The sequence below is a fragment of the Elgaria multicarinata genome, chromosome 17 (genome assembly GCF_023053635.1).
Source record: "Elgaria multicarinata webbii isolate HBS135686 ecotype San Diego chromosome 17, rElgMul1.1.pri, whole genome shotgun sequence".
In the NCBI taxonomy this organism is placed as follows: domain Eukaryota; kingdom Metazoa; phylum Chordata; class Lepidosauria; order Squamata; family Anguidae; genus Elgaria; species Elgaria multicarinata.
The window spans coordinates 5234098-5252439 of NC_086187.1; the positions used below are offsets into that span (position 1 = coordinate 5234098).

An 18342-nucleotide genomic window follows, 5' to 3' on the forward strand; every position below is an offset into this window, starting at 1 on the left:
CTGCATCTCTTGCTTCAATAGGAACATTTGGCTGCTCCAGAGAGATGTTTTCTGTTACTGACCCTGTGAATCTTGCATCCTGTTGGTTTATTATAATAATAATAATAATAATAATAATAATAATAATAATAATAATATGTAACATATTTATTTGTTACCCGCCTCTCCCTCTGGATCGAGGCGGGGTGCAACACAAATAAAAACACCATAAAATACATAAAACTAATTCAAACATTTAAAACCACTGCATCATTAAAAGCTGGGTAGGCCTGCCAGAAGAGATCAGTCTTTCTGGCTTTCTTAAATTCTGGAAGACTGTTAAGTTGGCGAAGGGCAAGCCATTCCACAAACTGGGAGCGGCAGAAGAAAAGGTCCTCTGGGTAATAGTTGTCAGCCTTGTTTTTATTGGCTGGAGTAAATTCTTCCCAGAGGACCTGAGTGTGAGGGGCGGATTGTACGGGAGAAGGCGATCCCGCAGGTAGCCTGGACCCAAACCATGTAGGGCTTTAAAGGTGATAACCAACACTTTCTACTTCACCCGGAAACTAATTGGCAGCCAGTGAAGAGCTTTTAAGACTGGTGTGATGGGCCTGGATACATATTTGTTTAAATATACTTGACAAAACAACAACTTCATTAAGAAATTAGATTTGTTTTATTACTTAAATGGTTCCAAGAAATGGAACCTCCAAGGCAGATGACAAAAATGAAAAACAGCAATATATATATATATATATATATAGAGAGAGAGAGAGAGAGAGAGAGAGAGAGATGTTTAAATAATCACACTATGTACATTCATATATCTGAGCCTTAGTCCAGTACAAGTTCACCTTTTCTACTGTTATAATATTACCCTGGGATGGCCAGTTCAAATTCTCAGATTGGCATGCCAGAAAATTGACATTGATGCTCAGCCATGACATTTCAGCCAAATAGGATAAATAACATGTAACATCAAATATTACTTGCCTTTACTCCAATAACTTAGGAAGTAGCAAAGCAAGAAGATTTATTATTTTCTACATTTTTACAATATTCAATAAAAGGTTTCCACTCCTCCTCAAATTTGGGGTTCTTCTGTCTACCATTTCTAAATCTAACTACCTCACTAAATTTAAATGATTATGCAATTTCCCAAACTTTAGTAACCCATTATTTACATGTAACCCATTATTTACATGTAATTGGTTTTATATTTCTCCAGTTCTTGGCAATAATCACTTTTGCTGCTATAATTGGGTAGAGAATTTTTGGAATCTCAGACTGAAAGACCTCTAATAACATTGGCCAAATCTACACCAAGCTGGATATTCCACTATGAAAGCGGTATGAAAGCAGTATATGGCCTGTGTCAATGGGCCTCAAGAGTTGTCAGTGCACTTCAATACCGCTATAAAACAGTAGTGTGGCTCCTGCCTTATATGCCGCTTTCATAGTGCAATATCCTGCTTGAAACAGTATCCATTGTTTTAGGACTAAAGGACAAGTTGTACCCAGTTATCCTGCCTCCCTCTTAACTTGTTTACAGAAATCTTGAATTTTTGGACAGATCCAACACATGTGCATATAATCAGTTGATTGCATCCCACATTTCCAACACACACAATTAACCTTCCCATATATTTTATTTAATCTAAGAGAGGTTAGATACGAGCAATAAATCAACTTATAATAATTCTCTTTTAAAAATTATACATGAACCTCAACAAAAGCAGACCACCTATCCATATAGGTATCCATTCGCAAGTGGCGTCTATATACCACCCATGGAAATGTGGAAAGTATTGTTAAATCTTCAATTGCATTATAGGAGGTAAGTGTTTATCATTCCAGTGTTGTAATGTCAGTCTTTACATTGGCAAAAGGGATGGAGAATCCATTTGCAGTAACCGTGTGTTAACTTCCAGGAAGCAGGTAGATAATTTAAGAGGCCATATATATCCATAAATATTAAATAATGTTCCAATCTGAGGTTTATTGGTATAATAACCTCCTCCCCAAAAGAAGTTGCCAAAACATATGGTTAAAAGAAGCCTTTGCTACACTATACGTCCAGCAATTAGCTTAATTTTCATATATATGCATTGCATAGGCATGCATTGAAATTGATATATTTAAATTTATGTAGCTACAATTTTTCTTTTCCTTTTTTGCTGTTGTTTTGTTGAAATTTCACAATAAACTTAAAACAGTTCCTATTTTTTAAATTGATGCAGATTGAATTGCTCATTCCTGCTCCCACCAGGTTTTTTAAATATTTTCCCTTGCTGAAAATATCTAACAGTAAAATGATATATTTTTGTCAATACATTTTAAAACATTTTGTTTCCAGAATTAGCCTTTTGACTATAGATAACTGTATTCTTCAATGACCTGTCCTAGACGGAGTATTTATTTTATTATTTATTTATTACATTTATATACCGGCCCACAGCTGAAGCTCTCTATTAATAAATATAAATATACTTTTTATAAATTATAAATATAAATATACTATTTATGTAGTTCCTAATATGCCAAAATTGGAACTATTCGGCCTGATCCAGTTGTATTCTTTTCTCAGCTTATACATGTCTTAATACATCACAGTAAGTTATGCTACAATATTTTACCCAAAACAACTCGTTGCCAGCAATAGAAACAGTTTCGTTAAGGGAGACAAAACTGGACTTATATAATATTTGTACACTGTCCCATACTCGCATTATGGCTACAATAAAAGGATCTTTGAAATTTAAAATTATATTTACGGAAATTTACGGAAATTTCCTCTGTAAATCCATGGCAAATGAGAAAAGGTAAACTTTACAACTATTCTCTTCTATCATATACCAAGGTCTGGAATTGTTCACGCCATTCTTCCTCAATATCCCCTTTCATCTCATTGTATTGGGTGTATTTTCCAGTATTTGGACTAAATGGAACGTTGCTGCTGATGTGTGTACAGGGAGAGACTAGAAATGTTAGCTGTGTAGGTTTCACAACTGAAATAATGATACCGGCGGTCGCCTTGTTGTCTAAAGGCGCACGCCGTAATAAGAGCTTCCCCGTCTGAGCGGGGCGCGTGTGACCCGCGCGGGCGGCGGAGCGTTGTCCGGCAGCGCCGCCTGGCGCCGCTCTCGCGGGAACTGCAGGCGGGCACGAGCGGCAGGAGGCGGAGTCTGCGGGCGGGGCGGAGGGCGGCCGGCCGGCTGCATAAAGCGGGGAAGCGGCCGGAGCTTCGCCAGGCGCCGGGAGCGAGCGCTGCCCCCAGCTCGCAGCAGCCGCCGCCATGGCCTTCTGCACCTTCTCCGGCGAGGAGGTCTATCGGAGCCACTTCGAGCCGGGTAAGGGGGAGCGAGACGGCGATCGACGACGACTCCAGGATGGAGCCAGCCCGCAGCCTCGGTCCCCAGGGCGAGTGGGTGCGTGGGTGGGGACAGCCGGCCTCCCCTGCACCTACCCGGCGTCGGTGGGTGGGTGGGTGGATTTGGGGGAGAATCCACTGCGTGGGTCTCCCGCGGCGCTTGCCAGGCAGCCTTCCCCCCTACCTCGGGGCCCTCCAGATGTGTCGGACTACAACTCCCAGCATCCCCAGCCAGCTGTGCTGGGACTTATAGTCCAACATATCTGGAGGACGCCAAGTTGGGGAAGGCTGGTTTAGAGAAGCTTCTTCCGTGGTGTCATAAGAGGTGCCCATATACGAATCGGTCCATCTTCTGCCTGGACAAACTTGGCTTCCTATTATAGGGCAGCGTTGCCCGGCCTTGGCGCCCTGCAGATGTTTTGGACTACAATTCCCATTGCTCCCATGCTGGCTGGCACTGGTGGGAGAGGTAACACAAAGCATGTGGACGGCCCTAGGTTGGCGAAGGGGTGTGTAGGAGATCATGCCCGCTTTCTTGTGGGCCAAATGGTGCCATCACAGCCCAAGGCAATGGCCCTAAACCTATGGGGAGAGAAAGCCCCCCCCATTATATGTGCTTTTAACCCCTCCTTATTCCAATCATAGAATAGTCAAGTTGGAAGGGGCCTGTAAGGCCATCTGTCCAGCCCCCTGCCCAATGCAGGAATCCACCTTAAAGCATCCCTGACAGATAGCTGCCTCTTGAATGACTCTAGGGTCATTCCATTGTTGTACTGCTCTAACAGTCAGGAAGTTTTTCCTGATGTCCAGCCGGAATCTGGCTTCCTTTAACTTGAGCCCCTTATTCTGTGTCCTGCACTCTGGGAGGATCGAGAAGAGATCCTGGCCCTCCACTGTGTGACAATCTTTCAAGTACTCTCCTCAATCTTCTCTTCTCCAGGCTAAACATGCCCAGTTCTTTGAGTCTCTCCCCATAGGGCTTTGTTTCCAGACCCCTGATCATCCGTGTTGCCCTCCTCTGAACACGCTCCAGCTCGTCTGCGTCCTTCTTGAATTGTGGGGCCAAATTAATTCTGGAGGCTCATGCTTTCTCCCTGTAGAAAACAGATGGGTGGACATGGCAAAGCAAACAGACCCTAAAGCAGCAGTGAGAAAAAGGCCCTTTGCAAAGGCTGCTGTTAATATTTTATCCCATGCTAACCATCGAAGGGGTGATGGTGGAGATCTCCTTACTCTACAGGGGAGAAAGTTCCCTGTTACATAGGAACCTAAGAAGCTGCCTTATACTGAGTCTGATCCTTGGTCCAGTATTGTTAACACTGAAAGTCAGCAGCGGCTCTACACAGTTTCAGGCAGGATTCTTTCCTGGCCCTACCAGGAATCGAACCTTGGACCTTCTGCCTGCCAAACAGGTTCTCTGAGCTCTGCCCCCTTCCCCTGAGCAATGCCTTCCCAACCTGGTAGCTTCCAGAAGCAAGTCTCTCCTTCAGACTTTGAAATGGACCCATTCTCCCTGTCCTTTGTACCTCTTGGGTGTGTGTGTGTGGTGGGGTGGCAGTGCTTCATTAACTCCATTTTATTCAGTGGGGGCTGGTGGTTCCAATGTCAGTGGGGTATTGAATGCGCTCTCGGTTTCAGTCATAGAATAGTAGCGTTGGAAGGGGCCTCTAGTGGTGCCTGCTGGAACCCGTTCTTGTTTACCTCAGAACTGCTTCTGTATTGCTGATCAAGATCATAGAATAGTAGAGTTGGAAGGGGACTCTAAGGCCATCAAGTCCAACCCCCTGCTCATTGCAGGAATCTACCTTAAAGCAACCCTGACAGGTAACTGTCCAGCTGCCTCTTGAAAGCCTCTAGTGTAGGAGAGCCCACCACCTCCCTAGGTCATTGAGAAGAGATCCTGGCCCTCCTCTGTGCAACTAGCTGCCAAGTATTTGAAGAGTGCTCTCATGTCTCCCCTCAATCTTCTCTTCTCCAGGCTTAACATGCTCAGTTCTTTCAGTCCCTCCTCATAGGGCTTTGTTTCCAGACCCCTGATCATCCTGGTTGCCCTCCTCTGAACTCCCTCCAGCTTGTCTGCATCCTTAATTGGAGCCCAGAACTGGACGCAATACTCTAGATGAGGCCTAACCACAGCCGAATAGAGAGGAACTAGTACCGTGTTCTGTACAGAGTTCTGACCGGTTCTGACTGAAACTCGGAGCACATTCAACACCCCACTGATATTGGAACCACCGCTGATTTTATTCCCCCATCCACCAAAGAGTTTGGAGTGAGGGACACGGTTTCCCCACCCACCCTTGTCTACTTTCTATTTTATGCTTGCCAGAACTCCGTGGGACAGAGGGTAGATTACAACTTCCCCATCCGCCCTGTTTCAGGCATGACATGGATGCAATGATATTTGCTGTGCTGTCCCGTTAGCCGGGGAACATGTCCAAGATTTCTCAATGGGGATTCGTTTTCACTCCATAGGCCCACGCAATCTTGTCACACGGGTCTAACGCCACCAGGCAAGTGAGCGCGTGGAAGTCACTTGCCCACAAGAATCACAATTAGCTGCCCTCTCTGTCCGGACCAAAGTAAGTAATTTGAGGCAGTTCAGCCGCCTGAAAAGATAGAGAGAGGTTCTCGTATTATTACAGAAGGAGTAATTCACTTCCTTCCTTCTTTCTCAACACACAGGCATATACACGTGGCCTTTTACAAGCATACAGGGGGTGAGCAAATTCCTGGCTTGTAGGATCTTTTGGTTTGTTTGTTTTTTAACTAAAACCTCAAGTTCAACCCATCGGAGCCTGGTGCAAAAGACATATATTCAGATTTTTAAAAATCCTGAGGTCATTGGATAGGGAAAGGGTTTTCTCCCTCTCTCATAATGCACGAACCCAGAGTCCTGCCGCGAAGCTGAGACATGGGAGATTCAGGACAGAAATACTTCTTCACGCAGCACATTTTATTTATTTAAAACATATCTTGGCCGCCTTTCAGGGTAGAGGCCCGCACAAGGCGGCTTGCAACAATAAAATACATAAAATATTAAAAGCAGTAAATTATTAAAAGCAATAAAAACATGTTCACAGTAAGATAGCAATTAAAACAATAAAACCAGCAGGAACAACAATAGCAGCAATAACAGTATACATCATGGGAAGGCCGTGGGGAAATAAAATGTTTTTAAGGCCTTCTTGAAAGCCTGCAAGGATGGTGCATGGCGGACCTCTGATGGAAGTTTGTTCCAGAAGTTTGGGGCCACCACAGAGAAGGTAGTTAAGCCCTGGAATTTGTTAGCTCAAGATGTAGCGATGGCCACAGCTTCGAAGGGAGATCAGGAGGAGAAGACTGTCAATGGCTACTAATCCTGCTGGCTGTATAGTACTGCCTGTACAAGAGGCAATATGTTTCTGTATGCCACTTGCTGGGGATCATGGGTGGGGGGGCTTGTTGCACTTATGTCCTGATTGTGGGTTTCGCACGGTCAGCTGGTTGGCCACTGTGCAAACAAAATGCTGGACAAGATGGATCCAGCATGGCTTTTCTTATGGACTGGTGATTGGATCTGGGGTCCTCCAGATGTTTTTGGAGTTCAACTCTGTTTAGCCCCAGGTGGCATAACCAATAGTCAGGGTTTATGGGAGTTGTAGTCCAAAACATCTGGAAGGCACTGGGTCTCCTGCCTCTGGGTAGGGTGTGTGGAGCAGGCTGTGAACACTGAGAACCCAGCTTTGCTCTCCAACTCTTCACTGCAGCCTCCCGCCTCCCAGGATCATTGTCTTGTGGAATGGCCAGCTCTGAGGAAAAGAAAGATGGTGGTAGCAGATGGGCATAGGGTCCACAGCGATTGGTCCCCCTCTGTATATAACACGTTGCAAGCGATGTCCCCATGAAAGTCAGATGGATGAAATTGTGCTGAGCCCATCAGCTATAGAGAGTGTATAGAGAGGGTCAATTTTCTCGTAGAAAAGACTCCGACCGTTCCTACACCAGCCCGAAAATCCGGGCTGGTCACGGCCGAGTCCCTGTGTGTCCAAATGGTCTACAGGGACTCCTGGGGTCAGTGGGGACAAGCATGTGTTTTCCCAGGGATAAATAACCCCTGGGAAAACCTGATTCCTCCCACGGTCTCGGGATCATCCCAAGACTGTGAGAGGTGTGTGGCCGCCCATCCCGGCTACTTCCCTCCTCCCCACAAGTAGTGGGGGTCAACAGAGGGAAGGAGCCGGGCTGGGAGGAATTAGGGGTGGGTGGGGGAGTGGAAGCGGGGTTCCCCCCCCAGGTACTTTTTGCTGGAGTGCGAGCGCGCTCCAGCTCCTGTAACTTATTTTTAAAAAATGGCCACTTCAACTTGCGCAACGTCCTCCTCCCATCCTGGACTTCATGCTGGCCATTTGGACACGGGGGACGATCCCGGAAGGAGATAAGTCCGGGATCGCCCCCCCCAATCCCTCTACACCCGTATGGTGTAGAAAGGGCCTCCGTTTCCCCCTCCAACTCTCCATTGCAAATATTATAGTAGTTTCTGCAGTTGAAACTCTCCCCATGTCCTGAGTTCGATCCCAATGGAAGCTGGTTTCAGGCAGCCGGCTCGGGTCAACTCAGCCTTCCATCCTCCCGAGGTCAGTAAAAGTAGTACCCAGTTAGCTGGGGAAAAGTAACAATGGCCGGGGAAGGCAACGGCAAACCACCCCGCTATAAGGCCTGCCAAGAAAATGTCGGCGAAAGCTGGCGTCCCTCCAAGAGTCAGTAATGACTCAGTGCTTGCACGAGAGGTTCCTTTCCTTTTCCTATCATTTCTACATACTTTCGTACTGCAGGGGTGGGCTGAGGGCAGTTCTCCAGATGTTTGGGACGTCAGTGCCCAGCATTCCCAACCATTGGCCAACCTGGCAGGGGTTTCTGGGAGTTGAAGTCCAAAACATCTGGAGATTGACTTTCGGCCGACCCTTAGCTGTACTGAATACATGTGATGCGTTAGGAGTAGTGGCTGAAAGCTTTCTCGTTTTCTGTCTTTTTCTTTTTGTTCTTTGAGTTCTTTCTTTTCCCTCCTAGCTTTAATTTTCTTTCAGGGAGTTGGATATACTCAAATAAATAATGAAGAGAGTTATTCCCAGTTATTGAGGCACATTATTATTATTATTATTATTATTTCTTCCCACCTTTTCCCCAATACTGGGACTCAAGGCAGCTTTACAAATTAAAAAATGTACAGTTAAAACAGAGAAAGATATACAAAAATTAAAAAATATTAAACATACTACAATATTAAAACATTTAAAATGTTTTTTTTAAAAAATCCAATATATAAATAAGTCCAGCCTACCCCCCAAAGGCCAGCCAGTACAAGAAAGTTTTAGATTGCCTATGGAAACACATCAGGGAGGGAGCCGGTCTAGCTTCCCTGGGAAGGGAGTTCCAGAGCCCTGGGGCAGCCACAAAGAAGGCCCTCTCCCACGTTCCCACCATGCATGTCTGTGATGGTGGTGGGATGTAGTATTTACTCAGGTGCTTTGGGGGAAAATCCAGAAGGAATAGCCTCAATATTATTGGATAGAACTCCTTGACTGTTTACTTTTAGTTTAATTTGGCTCTGCTTTGAAGCCTCCACTTAACAAGCATAGGAGGGGGAAAGGGCTGGAGATGAACTGGTTCCTCGCAGTGTTTGCTCCCATATGGCTACCTTCACAAGAATTGCTCCAAAAATATTCTGAGGAGACAAATAGAGCTGTTGTCAAAAGGCCAAATATTCATCTCTCTCCAAGTTTGGCACTTGCACGTTGGGGTTCTGATGGCCTTTAATGGCCAGTGGCTGTTCCAACTCATTGGAATATGTGCCACATCTCACCTGCTTAGGTGGGGTCTGAAAGCAACCGCCTCGAGTTTGGGCAGAGAGAAGGAAACAGGGCTGTGTTTGGAGATGACTGCTGGTGAAGGGTGCTAAATAGTTTCTGGCTGGCAGAAGGAGCAGGCTGGGATATTGCGGGATGCCGGCCACGCCCAGCAATAATCCAGCAGCCAAGTCATTGCCTATGGCGAATTTTGGTTCCCAGTGACCTCATTCCTTCCCTCCTTTTCATCCACAGGTATATACATCTGCTCCAAATGCAGCTATGAGCTGTTCTCCAGCAGGTCCAAATTCACTCACTCAACCCCGTGGCCAGCTTTTACCGAACCTTTGCATGACAACAGCGTCTCCAAGTACTTAGAAAGTCCGGGGGCCTTCAAGGTGAGTACAGAGAAGCTCTTTGGGGGTTTTTATTGGAGCCAAAGCTCTGCAAGGGTTCAGCCCTTGAATCTGTTTTGAATGCGCAAGAGAGGAGTGTGACTCTGAATCTGAACAGGTCCAGCAAGGGGTACAGAACCTCTTTCAGCCCAAGAGCTGGATTCCATTTTGGAGAAGATTTTGGTGGACAGGGCCAAAGGCAAAAGGGGCAGGGCTGTTGTAGCTTAAAGCTCTTACTGCCAGTTACTAAGAGCTTCTCTAAACGAGCGATTGATAGCACGCTCATGATTGGTCACTCACGGAAGTTTCAGGTCCATTACACTACATCATCAACAGCCAGGATGTTTCCTGCGCTATCCTCTGGAAATCTTGTATTTTTTAAAAAAAACCAGAGACAATGTGGTATTATCTGGATATTGTGGGATCTCTCTGCCACCAGATGGCGCTGTCTCATTAAAACACAATGGGGTCTTTCTGAGAACGGAACAAATCACATGGTCGCATGTAAAGGAGCACGTCGCGATGGTGGAAATACTGCGAGGATGAAAGCGCAGGATTTTTCCTGTGTGTAGAGAAGCTCTAAGGCTTAAGGGAGGCATTTTTTTAATAAACCAGCCGAGAGCCAAGGTGTTATCTTAAGCTTTGATCAATTACTCTGCCATAAATCTCTGGTCGAGAATGCAGGAGAAAACTGCTGTTGTTGCAAAGGTAAGCTGAGAGAAACACAGTCTTTTAAGTGGACTCCAACAACCGGGGCAATGGGTACTGGGGCGCAGTCCTACTGGTCTGGGCCGAGAGGCCAAGCAGGGGGTGCTGAATGTCACGGAGCCAAGAGCAAAGCGGGAGTCAAAGTCCAGTCCACGTCAAAAGCCAAGTCAGTCGTCCAAGTCAGTACATCAAGCCGGTCTGGGTCAAGATCAAGGGTCACGGTCAGGAAGCAAGGCGAGGAAACACACCGGCTACCGGGAGAGCAAAAGGTGTTTGCCAGGCCAAGCCAGCGTTCAGCTTCTTCCTTTTCAAGCCCTGCCAGCATGACTCCACGCAGATCCCAGCTGTGCCTCATTCCTCCACCCATTGACCCAGCCCCTTATTTAAGCTCGGCGTTGTTTCCCTGCCAGTCAGACTTTGTCTGACTGCCTGAGTCTGTTCTGCCCTTCTCCTACGCTTCCCTTTGTGGGGGCTGGGTGGTCGAACTGCCTCTGTCTCGGGCTCCGCCTCAGGAGAGACAGGCAGAGGAAGAGTCTCCTCCAAGAGACCTGCGTCCTCTTCCGTTGCACGGCTTTCTTCTATCTGTGCGCCGGTCTCTGTGGGGGAGGAAACACCCTCTACCTCTGGTAAATCTGCCTCCTCATCTGAGGAGACTTCCTCAGGTGAAACCCTAACACATTTCAACCTTTTAAAATGGGGCAAAATTGCAGAAAAATCAGGAAACCATCAAACAATCAGTGGTTGGGGCCAAGGTGGGGGAGAAACCGGGATTCACCTTCCAGGTTGGCTTGAGCTCCAGCACTTCTCTGTTCAGAATTTAAACCCTACCCTGATCTGCGTTGCTTCCACACTAGCAATTACGTCTAGAATTGGTCTAAATCAGTCACGTTTTACAGAGAAGTCAGCCAACAACGTTGGCAGGACAACGCATTCTAGTTTTCTTTTTTGTCCTGGCGTCCTTTTAAAGATCCGATCTGCAACATTTTCTCCCATTTAAAATGCATCTGCAGCAACAGAATGGACTGGCAAAGCAGTACTGAAGCATTTTGGAGCAGTTTTGCTTTTAATTAGAAGCTTGCTCCTTGTAACTATTTTGCAATTAAAAGAAATTAAAATAATGAGAGGAATTCAGTAATTCCCACCTCCCCACCATGGGAAACAAGAGTTGCCACATTAAACAGGAAGTGGAAGCCACAGGAAGGAAGCTGCTAATTAAAGTTGCAAAGGATCTTTGCTGAGGTAAGCATTATAGAAGGAACCATAGGGACAGGCATTGCTGAATTATGTGCTATATAAAGTCCTGTATGTGAGCACCATTTTAATTCTGCTTTCAACTGATTGAAGAAAACCAATGCTTCAGCGGTGCTAACGCCCTAGTGTGGAAGCACCAACCACGTGAAAGAGTTGTCTCTCGCTATTCCCTCTGTTTCATGTGCTTTCTTTCTAGGTCTCATGCGGCAAGTGTGGCAATGGTCTTGGCCACGAATTTATCAACGATGGCCCAAAGAAAGGCCAGTCTCGCTTCTGAATATTTAGCAACTCTCTCAAGTTCGTCCCTAAAGGTAAGTCAGCCACAAAGCTGGGGTCTCTTTTTGTCTATCTGGCTTACGAAATTCCCTTCTTGTTTATGGTTAACATCCCATAGTTAAACCATAGTGCAGGGTTTGCAGATAATGACAGTCCGTGATTCAACAACAGCCCATACTCTGGGTTGTTGCTATGTGCCAACCAGGCCTGCTCCAGCACTTGAAATCACCCAACGTCCCTGAGATTAAACAATAGGATAGATCAAGCATCAACAGAATAAGTGATAAGTACTAATATCAGGAAGTTTCCAGGATTATGGTAACTCTTCCTGGAATTCCTTGGGGACTGGCCTTACAGGTTTATTGAAAATTACTAGCTGTACCCGGTGTAACATATGCCGTTGTAGCATATCTTAAAGTTTATTAATTAAATATCATCGTGGGGGTGCGGGCTGCTTGGAGGCCGCCGATACAGCGCCGTCTGGCAGACCTGGGGGGTAGGGAGGTCGGGGGAGGGGGAGCAGGTGTCCCCCTCTTCCCGATGTTTCTGTCAGCCTTAGGCCGCCCGCCCAGCTTGCATGAGATTAGGCCAGGGCCTGGACTCGCAGCAGGCGAGCGGCCTCCCACCTGGCCACCAAGAGCCCCGGCCATGCCTCGCTCATGCTCCGGACTGTGGTGCTGCCCTCTTCAGTGTGGGGGAGCGAAGAGGCAGAAAGGGGGGTAGGATTACCTCGGAAAGCCCAGAGGAGTCGTGCGAAGGGCTTAGCAACCTGTATCAGCTGACGTTGCACATTGTTACTGTTACTTAGCAACCTGTATCAGCTGAAGCCTGTACGGAAACATACCTAAGCATTTTATATAGATAGATAGATAGATGATGCCCCTTTACTGGACTTTAAATTAGAAGACACCTATTCTTACACACATGCCAGTATTTATTTTATTTAAAAATTTATATCCACACCAATGGGACTCCTCAGAACCCTCAGTACTAGACCCTGACTACATCCGCTTGGGTTTTCCATCCGATTGCAGCCCAGTCTGGTGAATATTGGTTCGGAAGTAAGTCTCCCTGGGTTGTGGGGTTTACTCACAGTGAATGTGCATTGGCTTCAGTCATAGCCATGTAAGTCCTGCAGGTCGTTTCAGAATGGCAGCTACTGAATATGTCTCTCTCTCTCTCTCTCTCTCTCTCTCTCTCTCTCTCTGTTTTCCAGACCAGGTTCAGAAGAACTAGAGGGAGTAAACCAGCTATGACCCACCCACACTGCATCTAGTGGAGCCGTCCGTGAGACACTTTGACATGACCCTGCTGCATTGTGTGGGAATCTCTTTCTTTCTCCCATCCTATCTTTTTTTAAAAGGCAGTCAGCAAATGAGAAAATCAATGAAGACTCTTGTCAATTTGTGATATTTTTTTTTTTTACAATGGCTGATACCACTTGCTCAGGAGGGTAATTGCTCCCTGCTGCGTTTACGCCTCCCATTTTAACTGTGTCTAATTTGGCATCTTCTTCCCATCAGCAGGAAGCCCCTGCCCTTTTCCTCGGTCAGGTGTGAGACCAACTTGCACCTGCGACCGGATAGAGAGGCCTGGATGTTTGCTCGACTCTAAGCAGAGAACTGTCCGTCTCTGCAATGCAATATCCCTGAAGAGCGCTTGGCCCTGAACCGAACTCAGTCCAGAATCAGTTCGCAGAAGCCAGCAGAACAGCGCTTGATCTAAGGTGGATTTCAGATGCCACAAAACCCTGCCTAGCTAACCCTCCCCCCATGAGAAGTACTGTAAGCCCTCCTTAGCAACTTGTATTCCTGAAGGCTCATTTTGAGATGGGAATGAGATGTGTTCAGCCAGCAGTTTAAACTCCACCCTCCCAGCAGTTTGCTACCAAGTTCTGTTGCCACAGATGTATTTTTTCCTTCACCTCAGGAGCCTCAGAGAAGTGCTGCAGGTTCCTGGTTAGCAACTTGCATTCTGAAGGAGCAGGAGTCACAAGCTTCAAGGGGTCCGGGAGCCAATTTGCCCTCCAGGACCCTGTCGGTAGCGCTCTCACACAGAAGAAGCTTTACTGAGGAAAAAATTAGCTTGAAGGCAAGCTAAATTTGTCCTCGGTAAATCTCCGTAGTGGGTTGGCACTGAAACTTGGCCATGGCTAGACGAGGGGGTTGTACGGTGACAATCTCGTGACTTTATGAACGCAAGATTGTCACCCTGGTCTATATGTGGCACACAACATGGTGGTCGCTTTTTAAAAAAAAAATGAGAAGGAGTGCTCGTGCGCAAACTGGTGAGTTTTAAAAACAAACAAACCTTGTCCACCCCACCCCTGTTCCCGGTTCCCAGTTCCTCGCAAGGAGCCAGGATAAACCGCGACGCCGGCCACACGTTCTGTGGTCTTGGGATCATCCCGAGGCCACGGGAAAAGTGCAACAGAAGGGTAGGACGATATCCCGAGGAAAGGGAGGAATCATCCCTCCCAGCTCCTGGGATGCCCTGTGCGTCATGTGGACGCACAGGGACAATCCCCAGGATATGGCCCCGTCTAGCTTTGCCCTTGGTAGCAAACCGGCAATTTTTAATATTTCCTTTCTGACTTTTTGTAGGTGACTGGAGGCCTTAAGGGCCACACTGGGGGAGGTGTTGTGTGCTCTAGAGGCCCAGGTTTGGCCTACGGGCCTCTAGTTGCCAGTGATCATGAGTACACATGGTTACTCAGGAGATATGCAGTGTTCCAGACCACTGTGGTCCAGTAGTTGTGCCCCAGTAACCTCTCTGAAACTTCGTGGGCTGTTGGACTGTACTTTTCAGGACGGCAGTGCCGCTCCGCGGATGCCCTTAAAAACACAGCTGCTCCGAGGAACCTCTTCTGTGGTTGGGCCATCCTGATCACCTCCTCAGAAATTCCCTCATATTGTCCCACGCCACCCGATGACCTTGTCCATCCTTGCCTTCTGTTGATCTTTCTTTTATTCATGAGCAGGATGTTGTGGCGTTCGAAACCACATTCTAGCCTAAATGACTGAGTTATCCCCCCTCCCCAATCCATTGCTGTGGAGCATTTTCTGGCGTGGCATCATTGTATGAATTGCCCCATGTAAACCCTTCCTGGGGAGCCGGGGCGAGGAAGGCTATATGAGCTACCTGGAAAATGCTCCAGGTATTTAACATTGGGTTGCCAATATTTTTTGTCTGGTAGGGCTCTCATGCTTTTTAACGATGCTTTCTCGATCATGTATTTTTTGGCCAGGAAAAGTTTAATCTGCTACATTTCTGCCTGTGAGGCAGCTGTTAAAAGCACAGGAGCTCTCTCAGAGAACAAAAGCTGGCAGCCTAGTTGTGATTTTTTCCCCATACAATAGAAGTGATTGTCTAACTTTCTTTTTTCAGGTTGAGAAACAATTCTGACATCAGTTTGTACCATTTTAGTTGCCATTGTATGTGTGTTCAGTATAAGCAGGGGCCAATAACTCACATTTCTGATGCCCTAATTTTAAAGTAACATATGAAATGAAGATCTGCCGGTCTCACACGTGCCGAGTTTGCTGAATGCTAGAAGTTAACTACGGTTCCTGGACCGTTTTTCGGATGAGAGTCCCCACTTTGGCCAAAAGAGAGAGAGATGAATCAGTACGCTGCTTACTCTCTTGCAGCCCCTATGTTTAATGAACATACACACTGGTTCTTAACTTGGCAGCAAAATGCCTCCAGGTGCACAGGAGGTCAGAATGTAGCCTATCGCATGACATTTAATATTGCTCAGGTAGCTAAATGTTGGAAACCTACATTACCTCTCGATGTTCCAAGGGCTAATAATGCATTGGCTTGAAACAGCCAGCATCTGTTTCTTCCTCTTTGCCTTGCATCGCAATGATCTTCCTTCCTTCTTGCAAAACGGGCCAGTTTGACTGGCCTTTCCGCTGTTGACTGACACTGTGAATGTCTGCTGAAGGCCACTTCTACGGACTTAGGTTGTAGGTGAGCATGAGTTTTTCAGAGAGATGAAAGTGGGGTAGTGTTCACATACAACCAAAGAACCCTGCACAGCTTGGGAAACAGAGGTGGCAATGAGATGAAATGCAAACCAGAGACAACAGTAGGCCTCTCTTGCCACCTGCAATTCTTCTGCCTCAGACTGGTTTAGCAGCCATGACTTCTTTCAAAGACTCTCTAGCATTTGTAGCCCTGCCAGACGGCTGAGAATTCTCAGCACCTCCCTGATGCAAATTGTTTGGTTTAGGGAAACCGTGGCAGCGAAAATTCAGCCTGCATATAGATGTGGTCTCTGTTGTAAATTGGTGACAATCTCATCTGTATCCTTTGGATTCTGCCTATTCTTCTGTCGCCAAAGTCAGCAGGAACTGCAGGTTCAAACAGAATGTACACGTCCATCTTTGGCTACTTCCATGTTCCACTGGCTCTCTTCAGAGATGGTTTCCTCCTTGCCTGTGCTAGTAGCTGTGAGCATGATGTGGATCAGGCAGAGCACGGCAGGGAAGGGCCTGGCTTTAGCCAATCTGTTGAGCCTTCCAAAGTGGAGCCAAGCTGTAATTGTCACGAACTGCCGCTCGGATGAACCCTTAGAGCAAATTTATCCAATCTGTTGAATCAGGGTAAAGCTTTTTCTGGCCTGGATCTCTTCAGCCGGCACCTGTGGGGAGGGCTGCATGTTTAAAAGGTGTCCTGTATAAAAAGGTAACATTCCTGAAAGTGGGGAAAGAGCATGTCAAGGAGAAGGGGTCACCGCCAGCTCCCTTATTTTTTCTCCCTCTCACAAAATACCAGAACCCAATGGGGTCATATCCCATGAAGCTGATGGGTGGGAGATTCAGGACAGATCAAAGGAAGGACCTCTTCACACAGCGCATGGTTAAACTATGGAATTCACTACCACAAGGTGTAGTGATGACCACCAATTTGGATAGCTTTAAAAGGGGGTTGGATAAATTTCTGGAGGAGAAGGCTATCAATGGCTACTAGCCCTGATGGTTGTGTGCTGCTTCCAGTATCTGAGGCAGTAAGCCTGTGTGCACCAGTTGCTGGGGAACATGGCTGGGAGGGTGCTGTTGCACCACATCGTGCTTTGCTGGTCCCTGGTTGACGGCTGGTTGGCCACTGTGTGAACAGAGTGCTGGACTAGATGGATCCTTGGTCTGATCCAGCATCAGGGCTCTTCTGAGGTTCTTAAGGGGTTTCCTTCTGCCTGATAATTGTTTTCTACCACCTGGGACGGTTTAATATAACGGGAAGCATTCAAATATGCGACTTTCCCACCTGCAGCCAGGAAAAGTTTTATTCCCTGGTTATGCTGATGATGTGAAACTGGGTTTGGAGACAGTCGTTTTGAAGAAAGCTGGAGGAGGCATCACAGGCATTGCTCTTGCATCCTACTGATGCTTCTGCTCAAAAGGATTTGGCAAGTTTATTAAACAGTATAACACGTTTATGGAGAAAAACTGTTTTAGCAGAGGCAAAAGTGGGGTGGATGTACTCACTATGAGCATGTATATCTGTCTCAAGTTTCAACTCTTTGAAAATAACCATGTTTATCTTCAGCCTACTCTTATTAATTAGCCTAGTAAATGTTTTCAAGGTAATTCTTGAGCTTGCAAAAGAGAGGTGTTGTATCTCAGCTGTATAAAACCCAAAGTGGGGGACTACAGCTTGTTCAAGGCTTCAGTGAATCTTTGCAGTGAATGTCCCATTTCATTATATTTCTATACTGCCCTATAACCAAAGTTCTCTGGGCAGTTTGCAAAGATTAAAACCATAAAGGTACAAAATGATAGTGCTCACACCTAGCTCTGTTGTTGGTTAATCCGCACTCTGGGAGCACGTGATGAACTCTCCTCTGCCCGTGTTGCCTCCTGTGGCAGGCCCAAGGGGAAGGATTTGTGATTTCAAAAATCCAGCTTTGAATGTACTGTTCCAACTTAGCCTATGGGCTTGGCTGTTCTTAGCCCACCTGTGTAAATATGGATCCGATCAACATAATAATAATAAAAAAATCTTGGAAGCAAAAGAGTACTTTGTTCTATTTGTGATATATTATTGAAATGGGCCAAATTCGTTGTAAGAGTGCAGTGACTTGTGGAGATTTATTGCTTTTCATCAGGAAATGGCCTCTTGGTGGCATCCAAGTACACGCTGGAAGCATCTCCCAAACGGCAATGGTGTTGTTTGGCTACAGGCAGCTGAGCATGTGGAGAGATGGTGGGAATCCTAGCCAGTTTAGGCTCAAGCAGTGGGGCAGACCCCATAGGAGGGCTAATTGAAATGGCGTCCATCACTGGCAGAGTGGTGTGGATTTCGCCTTTGTGGAGTGTTTTCAAACTATGGTTCCAGTATTTAGGAAGGTTTTGGCTGCCAGTTAACTACCTATAGTTGATTGATATACTTTTTAAAAAGTATACACTAGGGGTGTGCAGAACGGTTCTTCTGTGCCCCAAAATTCAGGGCAGAGCTCTACTGTGCGAATTCACCGGTCCGATTTCTGGAGGCAGTCCATCTCCCCGCACCGCTGGATTACTCATCGGAAATG

The 18342-nt window shown here is 46.5% G+C and overlaps 1 protein-coding gene across 1 annotated transcript; it reads left to right on the forward strand.

Annotated features, from left to right (window-relative positions):
- Positions 1-3243: 3243 nt before the first annotated feature.
- MSRB1 (methionine sulfoxide reductase B1) lies at positions 3244-17865 on the forward strand. The gene is made up of 4 exons (XM_063143206.1): positions 3244-3329; positions 9430-9572; positions 11725-11839; positions 13021-17865. The coding sequence occupies exons 1-4, from the start codon at positions 3275-3277 to the stop codon at positions 13038-13040; spliced, it is 333 nt and encodes a 110-aa protein (XP_062999276.1). The 5' UTR covers positions 3244-3274; the 3' UTR covers positions 13041-17865.
- Positions 17866-18342: the final 477 nt, after the last annotated feature.